Raw genomic sequence first — 16,347 nt, 5'->3', positions numbered from 1 at the left:
AAAACTAGTGCGGGTTGAAGACTCTTTCAAGTAGTCTCTAGAACGATTATAATGCACATTGAACGACTGGTATTTGGATCAATTAAACCATCACATTACTGAAACTGAAAATCTTACTAGCTTTAGAGCTAAATTAACACATAAATTTCATTACCTGACGTCACATAGGCCGTATTCAGCCGTGTAACTTTCATTGGTAAGGGTATTCCATAGCCACGCCTTTTGCTTGCTTGCTTAATGAGTTGACATCATCAGTATTAACACAGCATTCCTAGTAGGTTTTCTGCCACGTAACCAGCCCTCCATATATTAATCAGCAGATGAAGGCTCAAGTTTTCGAAGTTCATTTTTTCGTAGGCAGTTTTTTCGTTACAGTCACTCAGTAAGCTTTTCTTTAATTACATAGATATTGAACTGTCAGCACGACCTTGGAGTTATACCTAAATTCTTCTGTACCACATAACTGAACCTAGTTGCATTATCCGTTTAAAAAGTTCCACTTTTATTACACAAAATGTCTATTAAAATTTTAAAAAATCATAGGGCAAGGATGCGCAACATAGAGATACGACACATTTTTTTTGGAAAAAATTCGTCACCCTTGTTTAAATAAATTGATAACTCCAAAACCTTAAAATATGCGACACATTATTATTTAAAGAAAAAATAGCACATTGTTACTAAATTAGTCACCCCTATTACAGTGATGTTTAAAAATTGGCAACTCCAAAACCTTAAAATTTCAGATCACTCTTAATTTCACAATCACTCACAATACAAGAATATTATTGCAAATTACATATCGCACGTTGTTTGCACAGGTAGGTGTGTGAAGTGATAATGTTTGGCTCTGCCAGATAAACTCAATACGTCACTTGTTTTGGAGACATGAGGTGACTTTGTAAATTAGGACCTACGTCATGGGTACAGTCGAGAAGAAAAACTGAATTCGGGTATTATTGAAAGAAAGAAGAAAGAAAGAAAGAATTTATTTGACACATAGAAAAAAATGAATTATTGAATTAATATCGTCTTTTGCTGGGCGACGTTCGTTTAGTTATAAAATTATTGATATTGAAGATGCTTCTAAACATTGTCAACCGAGACAAACAAACCCTCTTTTTACCATTATCATTCTTTTTTTCTTCTATATGATATCCAAAGACTAAATAAATAGTAATGTTTAGGTTTTGATTTGAGCCAGCGCAGCGCTTCCTACTTCGTTTCTGGAAATTATCTACCATATCTATGTGATGATCTGTTACTGCTTAAATGCTTGATGTGTCTATCAGGCACTGCCTTATTATGTCCATAGTTGAGAAGGGCAAGGCTGAAAATTTAATTCGACTTACTTAAATTTGATCCTCCAAATACCTTGATAGCTGCTGCACCTGAAAATGAAGATAAGATTGTGTAATCGATGACTTTTGTTACCGACGGTATACAAACAAACCACGCCTATAAACGCCGGCGAGGCGAATATACCGGCAATTGTAGACCACCAGTGCTCGCAGAAACTCATAACGTGCAAGTGATCTAGTTGTCTTCTTGATTTGATTTAAAAATATATTTTGATTTGATTTGATTTCAAGAATGCCCATCAAGATATCTTACAATGGCGAAACAGAAAAGTTTTGTACGAGTAAGTGTTAAATTATTACATTTAACGATTACTTATTATTTTATATCTAGCTCTATATGGTGAACAAAATGTGGAATAAGTACTCTAGTTGTGACGAACAAAAATGGTGCTCATTTTCAGTAGGTATTTTGATAAAAAGTCTTTACCTCCTGACGATATTCAATTCTGACAGTGGCTACGCCTGGTTCTTCCCATTTGTTGTCCCTTGCTGAGATACAGTTTAAATTAATACTAGGACGTATAAAACAGCTTTCTAGCAATCGAGATTACCTACTTGCAAAATAAATTAATTTAAATTTTAAATGAATTTAAATTTAAAAAAAAGTGGGCTTTTAACTGAGCGGCAATACACGGACCGCTTGAAGCAGTCGACTGCACAGTGAACTGCAGAAGTGCAGAGTTCTATGGAAGCACATACACGAACCGCTCGAGCAGTTGCAACTGACCGGCCTAAGGATTTTTTTTTATCCACAACGAGGAAGCTCTTGGCCTGTATCTCAACTGATGGTACGTGAATTCTGTGATTTAACATTCCTGAAAGACTATTTTATTATACTTTTCGCAGAACTGTAACAAATATACGACGACTATCGATAACTTATAAGCCAATCTCTATTTAATTAATTAAAAGTTATTTAATTAATTAAGTAAAACGCGATAGCGATAACTTTGAATGACATATTCAAAAATGTACGCTGGCAGATTTTAGTTACGTCCAATAAAAAGAAAACCACTTTAGTAGGACCGTCGACAACCACGTACTCCCCGACCTTATTAAAGCCATCAAAATGTTACCGAATCTTTGTCATAAAGTTCCCAAATTCAGGTTGAACTTGCGAACTTCACAAAACAATGCTACGGTCGCGGTCGCCTCTTACAGAACAATGGACCCCGCAGTGCGGTGTTATCCGGGACCCCTGAGATTTACATATCACGACTTTTTATGATATTGTAGTCGAGTTAGCAGAGATATTGTGAAGTGGTTTTAAAACAGCGGTGAACGCGACGGTTAGGCTACGGCACCATCTTACTTCAACTGTAACAAACGTCAAAATTCTGTCAAACTCCATACAAAAACACCAGTTATTGTTAATGTTATGGTTAAAATAAAGTGGTGCAACTCGGCCTAATCTTTTGAATACCTTCTAATCTTTTGGTACGGCTACGCTAAAAAAATTTTAGATTATTTTGATTAGGATAAAGTTAGGAGTACTACCTAACTTTATTTTTAAAAATTTTCGTAAAATAGGGAGCAAATATGACGTTCACGACAGACGATTTGCTTCAATTTATTATAAAATAGCTTTTTCCCGCGACTTCGTCTACGTTTTCAGTCCGTTATGAAGCAGAATACTAAAAATTTTCCGTCATTCATAATTTTTGTCACGTTTATGACTTTTGTTATTATATCTAATCAGTAATTTTTATGACAAGAATTTTTGCTAACATGATAAAGATAATGCTAATCGAGACGTCATCAACCGATTGATTACATACTTTGATTATTTATTACACCATTAGGTTCATTCCTTAAAGATCTCTAATCTAATTTCTTATCAACACGAACATTGATGTAAACTAGCTTATCAAAATTATAAGTAGCATTAAATTCCAGCAGTCGTTTATTATCAGATTACGAAAAATTCCCTATTCTAGCTAAGTTATTCTTGAATGTACCTATACACCATTTGCCTTCCCATTCATTTCACAAATCCACACGAGTAGAACCGCGGTATAGGCTTGTAAATTGAAAATTAATTCAGGGCTATTCCCATTACTTACTCGAAATCGAAGAGGGAATGCAAAGCGCCCTCCCAAACTGTGTACCAAGTCTACCAAGACCGACCCAAGGCACGTGCTTCGAGAAATAGCTACAAATACGAAATGAAAGTTAAATTGCCTATTCCTGTGCCAAGTTTGTTCAGCTTTACATTTACACTGCAGGAATCAGCCTGCTAAATAAAACAAAAGGATCCCAAGCTTTACCTACGTACCTTTATTGACTAAAAAAAAATTCACAAACTATACAATACTTCAGGGATTTGTAGCAGTACCTATTTTTATTTGATGCCAATGAACTTTAAAGCAAGATTCTACAGTAGTAGATACAGAAGTGCTTTAAACCGACACCACAATAGGTACTCTGCTGATCACATTGGAATTTAGTTGGCATGTCATGGCCAACCCAAATAGGAGCGAAACAGCTACAGACGAATTTTGGTTGGAAGAATTTTCACTTAGAAAATCTTGGAAAAAATATAGAGAAAACAAAGAAAACCGATGCAATGGAATAAAAAGATTGTGCAATGCAGATAACATGGTGTCATAAATCGCCTCGCGCTTCAGATTTAGCTCGCATATCGTCGCCAACTGAAAATGGATTATAATAAATTTATGGGAATAAACAAATCAAGCTGAAATCATTTAAAAATGTGTCGTTTCAGTGTTAAATATGTCTTAATTTTTTGTCAGTTTTGCTATCTGCTATATTTTCGAGTGAACATTTTTCATGAAAGTTTTTTGATTTAAAAATAAAAGCCTAGGAATATTTAACAAAATTCTGAAATGCTCTAAAGTCGACGCTCTATTACTAAATAATTCGGCTGCCAGGTCGTGTTACCTAATAAAATAGACGTAAAAACTAGATTTCAGAAGAAATGCATGTTCATAAAGATTGTGCAATGCTGTTAAAGTGACGTCATAGCTCGGCTCGCGCGCCGGAATTTAGTGACATTTCTTGGCGCAACTGATAGTAGCGAAGAAATATAAGCTGAAGTTATGAAATAATTATCTGGAAGTAAATGCACGTGATAGGTACTAATTACCTAATACAGTTATGAGTTTTATAACAGTGTTCCAGATATTATAATAATTCGGCCTTTAAAGTCTTTGGGTCCTTAATTAAGTAAATGTTTAAATAATCTTAATGTGCGCCGTGCATATTGCAAAAACTTAACAAATAGTTATAGTCTTCTGTCATTAGTCATTTCCAAGACAGTGCTTAGGCGACTCACTCACCACCACACCCTACCTTTTAGGCACCTTAGGATGCAACTTACCACGGCAGGTACCATCATGGTGCAGAATCCTTAGTGAGATATTTGACCAGTATTGGACGTCCTTTGACTGAACTAGATTCAGTTGTCAGCATTTCAGCGTTTAGTCTAGCCGCAGACCACAGACTTTTAGTTGGCCGATAGTTGGGTCGGGCTGTTAATCAGTATGGACATGTAACAGTGGGCACCCTGGTATCGGCCAACTCTTCATACAAATATATAGAATCGAGTCCAACTATCGACCAACTAAAAGTCGGTGGTTTGCAGGGAGTCTTACTTATCAACGTGGCTCTGACACTGACTCAATTGTTTATTATTTAATATACAGATAGGTACGAATATTTACAATTATACAGGTCAATTAAGTACCTACGAATATTTATATTTGCATTTATACAGGTTAATTAAGTTTATCCGTTATCAAAACGTCATAACAAATACAGGGTGACTTTGCAATCAGTACCCATTAGGCGTGACTCAGAATCAGTAACTTAATCGATTCACGTAAAGAAAACATTTTTTTTTCATATTTAATTATTTTTATCCGCTGCGCGCGGTTTCTAATTGGCACACGTGGATAATTATGCTTCGTTCATAGAAAAATACGTACACACAGTTAACTGCAAAGCTTAATAGACATAATGGTAGGTACGTGAAAATAAATAACCTTTAAAAATCTAGATATGCCCGCACCCGCGAATTATATTTTCAATATTTTTTTTCTCGAAACATACCACGATTAAAAATAATTATTATAAAGTTGTATTGTTAAATTGTTCTATAGAGCTTTTTTAAAAAAAATGGATACTGATTACAAAATCACCCTGTATCAAACTTGAAGCAATTGCTTTACCATGTTTATTTCTTGCAGCAACATGGGTGAACCGCTGCAGCGAGGACCTGGAATGCCTAGACCTGGAGGAGGAGCAGCCGCTCGCCCAGCTCAGCTCGGTGCAGACGGACAAGCTGACGCTGTTCTTCGCGGAGCTACTGGATCACGACCGCGATGACGTCATTTGTGAGGAGGACTTCGACCAGTTCTTCGAGGTATGAAGGTATCAGCACTGATATATTACGTGAAGAGTATATTTACTTTTTGATATGAACTTTACGAGTAGGTTTAGTATCTTGTAATATTACAGATTTAAGTTTAAAAGACTGAAAAACAGGCCAGACTTTTTAACTGGAAAAAGATCGGAACTATTTCCCGCTTTTCCTGACCTACCTAAAGATTTAACTCCTAGTCGAGAGTCCAATGTAGACCTCGTTGGTGCAACTTTTATAACTTATCATCTTAATACGTTGCTGAAAATAAATGTTGTTATTGTGACTTAAAACGCAGTTACGAATAAGAAAATGCGTGCTATGACCGATAAGTGATTCTCTTTTGTTTTTTGAATAATGAGATAAAAAGTTCACGTAATATTCACTTAATCAGTAGGTAATAAAATTGTTTATCACCTGGAATCTGTCAATGACCTTCCTAGGTTATGATCTTCATTTGTTTTTATTTCAAAATTCAAAATAAGAATCTTTTAATTAGCAGCACAAATATCATCATCGAATTAAAAAAAATACAAGCAGAGTTCTTTCACAAAAAATCCTGGCTGGTAGGAAAATGTATCCGTATTTATAAAGTGGTCCTTGAGCGAACTGTTGCGGAGTGTACCCATTGAACTCTGGAGTGGAATAATAATTGGAATTGGAAATAAGGGCCAATACCATACGTACTCATTTTGTATTCTTTAGAGTACTGAAGCTTTTCAATTGAAAGAAGCGTTTGTCGAAATTGCATTCCAATTTCTTTTGGGTACTTTCAAAGTGTGCTTAGTAAAGAAATGTAAAGTAGTATTATTTGTCTCGTTCATTTTGTTTGTTTAAGCCGTATCTTAAACGTAGATTATCCCGTATCTTAAACGTTTCTTCTTTGAGTGAGGTAGAAGAGAACGAAAATATTTCAAAACTAGAGCAGCTTTTGTCTTCATCTATAGCCGTGTGAATTTCGTTTCGTCGCACAAAATCTTTTCTTTTTTATAAAAATCTTGAAGAATGTCTCAGTTAGTTTTTCAAACAGATAATTTATCGTCTGGCGGCTTAATAAGAATAAAAATAAGAATAAGATTTTTTTTTTCATAATGTTCATTACATGTCAAATTTTCAATATATTTTCTTATTAATAATAAACAATTGCAGTATTAATAAGAAAGAAATACACATCATGTCCAAATAAATTAATAATACAAATAGAATGAATTTCAATTAAATGTCGAAAATAAATAGTGTCAATAATAATTAATTCTATACAACTAGTAAATAGACATTTATAGCCTTTTAGTCTACTTTAGTAAGCAGAACAGTCAGCATAACTTAACCACGACCTAGAGATCCTGGCTCCTTTAGAGAATCTGGATCCTGTTAGAGAATTACAGCGTGAAGTCACCACCGTTAATAATGGACGGCGCCAATTATGAAACTAAGCCGGCGCTAAAAGCGGTAACTAACACGGCGCTAATGAAAGGGAATAATTTAAAACGCAACACGCTCCTACGCCAATTTTACCTACATTATGAATCGGACGTGAGTTTGTACACTTTTGTATAGGTTTAAGTTTCAAATTATACGTCGTATTAGGTATACGATTTGGTATAAACCTGCAAATAGATACTCATCATTCAATCCCACGGCAATCAGATCAGTTTTCCGTGAGAACAAGCCCTTAGGATTTAAGTAGGTATTTAAGATCCTAAACTAATCTCAAGCTAATTTTAAAACTTGAAAAAACAATCTGCTTCTATAGGAAATTCAACCAATTTTCGCTTGTCAGGCGACTGTTCTGGTGCCCAAACCCATCTTGATGCAAAAGATTTTTTCAAGTTTCAAAATTTCATCAACATAGGTAGTTAGTAATATATTGTTTAGCAGTATAATATAAACCCATCTTTGTCCACAGAGGCTGTCCCACTTCGCGGATTGGTCGCCCAACTCGTCCGAGTTCCACATCCTCCTCGAGGTCAAGCAGGAGTTCATAGAGTACTTCATAAATCCGCTGCCCGCCAAGTGAGTAATGCAGACCGTAATGGAAAAAGACAATTAATAACCATTATTCTCGGGGATTAAGAGTCATTTTATTCAGGAGTAACGCCGTTTAGCGAGATGGTAGCCTGACAGATGCTAAAAGGGAGGTAATTAGTTCTTCAAGATTTAAATGCGCCGTTTTATTTTGTTAAGAATGAGTGTAGAATTTTAGTTTTTTTTATAAAATACTTTTAGATCCTTCTTCTTAAAATTATAATATCGCCTTATGGTGGCCATACACGTTAGGGTTTGCATGATGGTTACGACCGTACATGCTTAACCGACAGGTATAACCGAGTTATCTATAGCACATACACGTTAGGGTTTGCATGTACAATCTAAATTTATTTACCTCAAAGGTGACTGACTGACTGACAATAGTGATCTATCAACGCACAGCCCAAACCTAGCAGTAACATTAAGATTTCTTGCAACAGGGAGAACACATGAGTGTCTTAAATATTCACCACCTTTCACTGCCACAGACTATAGGAGACTGAGAGAAAACTGTGCATGCAAGCATGAGCGGGCGCACACACGCTCGGTTATGCATGTGCGTAAACATAACCGAGCGGCAAAAATATATTTTTTGATATTCGTTAGGTTGCATGTACACGCACCAATAACTGTACAGTTTTATAACATACACGCTAGGGTTTGCATGTCGGTTAAGCATGTACGGTCAAAACCATCATGCAAACCCTAACGTGTATGGCCACCATTAAATTAAAAAGCAATAACTATAAACGTCGTATATTTATATTTTATCATTTAAAGCATTTGGTGCATTCTATAACATTTTGATTCATAAATGAGCGTCCACGTCTTGTTCTTCTTAAAACTAGGTGATACCTATAAAATATTGTTTTTCGGCATATACAGGGTGTTAGGTAAATGGGTATATGAGCCGACACTAGCTCATGTTAACATGGGCATATAAATGGTATGGTGAAGTCAGAAATTTGATATCATCATTTTTTTTTTAATTTTCATACTAAATAAATTTTATAAAATCCGGTTTGTATGAAAATTAAAATAATAGAAATGAAGATATCAATTTTCTGACTTCACCATACCATTTATATGCCCATGTTAACATGGGCTAGTGTCGGCTCATATACCCATATTTTACGTAACACCCTGTAGAGGTAACTAATATTATTCCTACTATTAAAATGTCAAAAAAGTAGTCAAGAAAAATCACGGCTTTCCATGAAGTGGCCAGAAATATGGGTTCGCTTCGGCGGTTATTACATTCTGCGAGAGCCATAATTTTCATGCGCTTTATGAAAATCGCCAAGATAAGAGCGGTCAAGTGGCACTTTGTTATTTTCTATCGATGTGTGTTTGGCGTAAAGGTCTATGGGGGAAAGGCTTGAAAAGATACGAAGACACGGAAATGATTAAATATTACTATTTAACATGAAATAGATAACATTATTATAAACCATTTATTCCGTACCTACTTAGACCCCTTCAAAGGCACTTGTAAACGTCCCAAATTATAATTTGCCCTGCCTACACTTTGGGACAAAATATTGGCATAACATACCACATTCCACTTACATTTGTATACCAAAAATAGCTTCATTATCAATTTTAATTCATCTATCTCTTGTCGTGTCATTTTGGTAAAAGACATTTTTATCAACACCTGGACATGACATTATTATCAGAACACTTGGACATTACTGATTTGTGTAAATAACTCACCATCGATGATCGATCAAGATAATCTGCTTTCAATATCTAATCACATACTTCATCTGTTTTTATAGACAAGATTAATTGTATTACTTGACTGCAGGTGGGCGGAATTACCCTACTACCGGCGCGTGTGTGGCCCCGAAGCGAGCGGGATCAACATCCCTGGGAGAACGACGCTTGAGGGCTGGCTGGCAAGATGGGCGCTATACCTGAGCGAAGCCAAACGCTTCACAGACCTGCCTTTGTACCTGCAGTATCTTTGCAAGATTTTATTTCACGTTGTTGACAGAGATGGTGAGTTACTGAGATTTTTTAAGTTCCGCCATATTATATCGATTGGCATTCTCCACTGACGAATCCCCGCATTAACTATACATCCTAACGTAGGTTACGATACGAAATCAAAAATGATATCACGACATGGAAAGTCATTAGGTACACTAAGTGGTCAAATTTTCTTTATATGGAAAAAAGGCATAATATACCATCGTTGGGTTCATCACAAGTTGGTTATCCATGAGATTATAAAAATTAATCAACATTTTAATAGTTAATATCCTAGTTTCTACTGAAAAAGTATTAGTAGAAAATTGAGAATATTCAGGCTGGAACGAAATTGATTGCCGAGCGTTGCACCTCATCAGGGCCTCTTGTAATTAACACCGTTTCTCGCTGATTTCGCAAATTGCTCCCGCTTGATCTCTAAACAAGAATTAATTTCCTGGCCCGACAACTTATTTCGAATATTTCTAATTTTAGCCTATAATTGGCAGAAATATTCCCAACGAGTCTATTTTAGTATTAAGTAATCGTGCTTACTGAAAATTATCTTTTTTTACGTCGTTATTAGGTCACTAACTACTTAATACATAGGTAGATATTAAGACAAAAGTGAAAAACAGGTCACTAAAATAATCATATCGTATTACTCTCGCTTCATGACGAAATTCATGTAAAAGTTGACAGAAATTGGAACACAAAGCGGATTATGTTTTCAAAACGGAATAATTAAAATGGTAATTAACCTAATTATTCCATTAATTTATGCAATAAGAAGTGTTATATTATACTGAGACAGCACGCACCTAATTTTTGGTTTTAACGTAGGTAGGCCCAATACGAGCTGAGTTATTAGATTAGTTATTATATGTACAAATTTATTTTGGCATTAAAGTTTAAATAAATAAATAAATTACCCCAGAAAAGTGTAGGTACTCTATATCTTCATAATTTAATTTAATTAAATTGGTCCTATCTCCATCATCTCCGGGTCCCACAAGCCCTAGATCTAAAAATCAATTGTACATTAGAACCCTATTCACGTCCGTGTCAGAAGCAATGTAGGTTTAGTACAAAACCGTGTTCGTTGAACGCTCAGTTTTCCGCTGAGTGACGTCACAAGTGTCGCCGGAGACTTGGGTCTGTTGGACCTTCGTTGGAATAGGAATAAAGAGAAAGGTTTTGAGCTAGATACCTAATTTTAAATGGGAAAACGTTTTAAATTACATCATTTTAAACCTTCACGATATTGTGTTACAAGTGGTTAAAAGTATAGACAAAAATGACAATGACAAAACTCAAGCCTAATAGAGAGCAAAGATTTGAATAGCTCGAATTATTTTATGAATAACTGTAGGAATTGATTCAAAAACGCATTTCACTTAATTATAGCTCTAAGTATACTGTTACACATTCATTTACTTAATGTAGGTAATTACCTAAGTATTACTTAAGTAGTTAATGGACAAAAACAAAGACGCAAGGCTGGCTTTTAGCTTACCTAAGTACCTAACTGTAAAAAGGAACAGTGGTCTATCCTAGATACCTACTTGACATTAGTATAATGGATGAATGTTATAAAACTATTGAGCAACTCATTACCTTAACATACACTTCTAGATGCACGATCCAAGACTTTTAAAGAGCTTTTAAATAAGATAGGCAAGATTTCCAATATGCGAGATTGGCATACAGATTCCCAACGCGAGCGGTAAATTAAGCCAACATTCAACCGTTCGGGAGCCATCGAAAACTTATCAGGTTTTAAAGCGCGACAGGCGACAGCCGTCGATTCACCCAGGTTGAGAGGCCGGATTAATTTGACAAAGTGCGTACACGGGAGGCCTGGCGCATAGATAAAAAGCTTGCAGAAGATACACTTAAAATGGGTAGTTTTCAACCTACACACGGTAAGATTATATCGTGTCACGTGTCGGTTGCGCATCTATCTATCTATCTATGTCAGCCTTTGGGTTCGCCTTCGAACATAGGCCTCCTCTTCAACCCTCCACCGATTTCTGTCCCTGGCCACACGCATCCAGTTCGCTCCAGCCTGCTGCCGGATATCGTCTGTCCATCGTTTAGGCGGTCTTCCCCTGCCGCGGGTGTGGTTGTCGGTCGCGCATGCTACTACTTAATTAAGTAGGTACTAAGTAATCGATAAGCTAAGAATTCATTATTATCAAATGACACATTTCAAATAGTAGGTATTAAGCTTACATAGCATGATAGTTTATATCCAATCGCATTATCTAAATAGTCAATAACAGGCTATCACTCAGATTGAGAGGTTGGATTAATCTGAATACGTTATGATTGGATTGATTATTCAGTAAATTAATATATTTACAAGTTAAATTATTGATTAATTAATGACTTCGTTATACATTCATTGATGAATGACAATGGAGTTGAAATGAGGACTTGATGTTGGCATGAAATATTATCCCGATCCATCATGTAAGTAAGGCATTTTGAAATAAATAATGAGACATGTTATTCACGAGGAAATTGCGTATAGGTATTATAGTGCATACTCGTGTCAAAATCAAATTTTCACTAAGTAGTAATTTTGTAACGTTGAAAATGTAACGTTTAGCAAAATTGTATGTAAACATTGTGTAATTACATACAGCAATTAACATAAACCGAGCCAATATCAATTTAACCGCAACATTGTGGTTTGACTACGAAAGTTATACTGGCGCTTTGCACCAAACCCGCAAAATTGTGCATAATGCACTGTTACATTATCCTAATGCTGTATAAATTGCTCGTATGGAATTTCAGATTTTATTTTTGTGTGTGAGCTTGGGAAAAAATATTAGATCGTTAAAATATTTTTGACCAATTTGAGGTGACTTCTTAAGGGGTCTGGCACAGAATGTGCACTTCGCAAAATGAGTACTCGACTTAAAATTCCATTTACCTACCTACGCAAAATGTGCATTTTACAAAACGAGCAAAAATCACCATCATATAGCTACCAAAGTAATTAAAAGCTGTGAGCAATAAAAAAAACATACAATAAATATCTGTTCATGTTATACGAAACCTTCTGTATCTTAGTCTTTGGCTTGATTGACATTTTACTTACACGAGTCGTTCAAGCTTCAAGCTCATAGGCTCATAGCCAAGCCCAGATCATCGATACTGATTAAACCGTAAGGAGAAAATCTCCCCAGATTTACTGGAGTATTTTTTATGAAACGATATTTTTTTCAAACTTTTAACAAGTTTGTAAGAATATCGCTTAAAAGACAAGAAACTTAAAATACAACATCACACACTTCTTGCTTATTGATTATTTTTACTTACTAACATTCTTGAAGCATTTAGATACATTTTCATCTAATTGGTTCATTTTCTATCCCAACATTAAATACACAACTCAGCTTTAACCCAAAGAATTAAACTTACAAAAACATGGCAGAGTTTAAAACAAAGAGGATTATTGGGTTATGTTTTTTGGTAATTCTCCAACAGACAGTTGGCTCTTGACTAAATATTTGCAGCCAAGACTTAAGCTGGTGTTTTATGATCGAAGCGCTCGCAATATCTCACGAATTCAGAGCAACGTCATTGTTTTAGCATGCGAAATCGTCTACCGACTTTTTTGCTCTTACCGACTGTGAACCTAAAGAAATTACCTACTTTATCAAGAATAAGCTCGAATAGCTACAGTAAAATACATTGTGAGTTGTGCGTTTTCTTTATATTTTTCCCGCAAACCGTTTGCGGAGAATTTACGATCTAGTTGAGAGCCAACTCGAAGAAGTGTTGCGAATTTGCATAAATATCTGCTTGATTTTATTGTTTAAAGTTTGAAGCGAAAGTCATCAAGAAATTCAAGAACATAAAAATATAACACACAATAAAAGCAATCGACGCTTTACAATTAAAGAGAAAATGCTGTAATTTGAAAGTTAAGTACTCGTATACCCGACTGACTGAATTTATAAAACATTTCCTCAATATAATTATTCTGTCCCAACAAAAAATGCTGATTCTTAAACAAACCAATACGAGTAGTTGCACCATGAATAAGCGATTTCTAGCCATTTCCATTTATGCAGACGTTCGCCTTTGTATCGATTACTATCGATATAGAGCGATGCCTGAATACACACCCCGCCGGGTCTTCCTCCACCAGCTCGTTGTTACGTTTCCTTCACCGCTCTTTGTGTTGAAATTGCAACATTACAGGCTCAATTCGAAAATAAAAACCGCTTGGAATATTTTAGAGCCGGTTGCCTCCCAAAGTATAGTGGGCAGTTTTAGAATAAAGCTGTAAATTATTTGCATGCATTTTACTTTAAAGTTTAATTAAACTCTCTTTACTCTCTAGTTTGTTAATTTACCCAATGTCATATAGCTAAATAGAAGTAACTTACGTATTTCACCAGAAAGAACCCCAACATTTTTTATCGTTATATGTGTTCATGAGACTACAATAGATCTTACCATAGGCATAGTTATTTAATTTTTAGCGTTAAGAGTTGCATCCCAAACTAATTTGAAAATTATAAATAACTTGAAAAACTCGAACTGCCTAAGGCAGGAATTGAATCTTACCATTATTATGACCAGTTACCTATTAACTTTATTCAGAAATGAAATACGCAGGTAGGTCTAGCTTCTCTCTTTTTGCCTCTCTTAGAAATGTAATAAGTTTAAATAAATACCAATGCACCGCAGTAAACAAACTTGGGTCGCCCCGCGGGACGAGGAAAGAACTTGCCGTTTCTATTTTAGGCTCACCCTGGCCTATAAGAAATGAAACATATTTGCGGAGTTGATAACTTTGAAAACTGTTGTGTGCCAAGTCGTCTCATTCCTTACTTGATTTGATAGCAAATATAATTAAAATAACGTTAAGAATTTTCTTTCTATAGAAAGGCTATTTCAGCGAACTTCTGTTATGTCAAAAAAATTACAGTCTCATGTTGTTGTTAGTTGCTTCATATATTTGGTTATGTAACGGCAGATTTTACCAAAAAACTTTCACTGTTAACAGAAAACTTAGTTCACAAACTTAAATAATAATCATTCCTTCTAAGCTACGAAATAACTACGGAGCTACGGACTACGAAATTGTCACGGCTATGCGCTACACAGCTACGCGCTACGAATCGGCGGAACTTCGCCGGTTCGCTACGCTTCGAGAATCGGTTTAATCCTTTACCAGCAGGCCTAGGATGCGCGCTGCGATAAAATCTTATCGATAATTTAATCGACAAATGTATGGGCTTATCGCGTAAAATCGATAAAATATAGCGATAAACGTTTATCGCGGCGCGCAAGGATGCGCGTACCGGTAGTGGCTGTGGTGTTGGCGTTTTTGACACCATATTTTAAACTTTATTCTTCTTCTTATCGTGTCGACAACAAACCTACACAGTGTCAGACCAAAACTCCGCTACAAGAGTGGCGTTGTCAACAGCATTCATTAAATCCTCCTGAGTGCAGTTGCTCGGGCACTTAGGGCACTTTCTTAAGATAAACTTTATTAAGATATCAGTACTAGTTAAGCTACACAGCTATGCACTAACTACGCATCAGTGGAACTTCCCCGCTTGGCTAAGCTGGGCGGGAATCCCTATAATTCGTGCATGTTGCAGGCACGGGCGCGATAACGAAGCCGGCGCTCGCTGCGTTCTACCGCTCCGTGATCGGGCTCAGCGGACCGAGGGTTGATGAGATCATCGACACGGCTTACGACCGCATGACTAGTGTGAGTATGCATTGTTATTATTCAAATTCAAATATTTTATTCAGTACATAGGCTCTTTCTAGGGCACTTATACACGTCCCAAATGCCCTACCACCACTTCGGGACAACATATTATTATGGGCTGGTGCTGAGAAGAAGTGGCGGAAGAAACTCAATTAAGTAGAATGCCTGAGTTAAAACTATGTCAATTAGTATATTAGGTAGAATGCCAGAGTTATTCAGGGGATTACCTGAGGGTCCTGATATTTTACAACCATTGAAGTTCAGGTAGAGTACCTTATACTCGTATACAGGGTGTAAGGTAAATGGGTATATGAGCCGACACTAGCCGATGTTAACATGGGCATATAAATGGTATGGTGAAGTCAGAAAATTTATATCATCATTTAATTTTCTTTAATTTTCATACAAAATAAATTTTATAAAATCCGATTTGTATGAAAATTAAAATAATTAAATTTAAGATATCAATTTTCTGACTTCTCCATACCATTTATATGCCCATGTTAACATGGGCTAGTGTCGGCTCATATACCCATTTACCAAACACCCTGTAGAACTATGTTCACTCTTCCCATGGATGTCATAAAATGCGACTTAGAGACATTGTGTGAACATCCTGTCTGGCCAGCGGGGGCCGAGTAGGTAAAACCTCCAATTGGTTCTGGTAAATTAAAGAGGATCAGAGTAGAGACGAAATGACCTGATTATAATGATTTATAGCGATAGATTCGGGAAATTAAATCTTTCGTACACGTATTTCACTGTCATGCCACATACTATTTATCCATAGCCAACATAGTACTTATTAATCTACTCTACTTACGTTTAAAACAATATGAAAACTATAAAAC

The 16,347-nt window shown here is 35.9% G+C and overlaps 1 protein-coding gene across 1 annotated transcript; it reads left to right on the top strand.

Annotated features, from left to right (window-relative positions):
- Window positions 1–1,478: 1,478 nt before the first annotated feature.
- Window positions 1,479–15,559, top strand: LOC135081754 (uncharacterized). The gene is made up of 5 exons (XM_063976539.1): window positions 1,479–1,642; window positions 5,570–5,745; window positions 7,649–7,755; window positions 9,581–9,774; window positions 15,381–15,559. Exons 1-5 carry the CDS (start codon window positions 1,594–1,596, stop codon window positions 15,542–15,544), a joined length of 690 nt encoding a protein of 229 aa, XP_063832609.1. The 5' UTR covers window positions 1,479–1,593; the 3' UTR covers window positions 15,545–15,559.
- Window positions 15,560–16,347: the final 788 nt, after the last annotated feature.

Source organism: Ostrinia nubilalis, chromosome 20 (genome assembly GCF_963855985.1).
Source record: "Ostrinia nubilalis chromosome 20, ilOstNubi1.1, whole genome shotgun sequence".
Lineage (NCBI taxonomy): Eukaryota > Metazoa > Arthropoda > Insecta > Lepidoptera > Crambidae > Ostrinia > Ostrinia nubilalis.
Note: the sequence above shows the minus strand (reverse complement) of the source record. Positions and strands in the feature narration are given on the sequence as shown.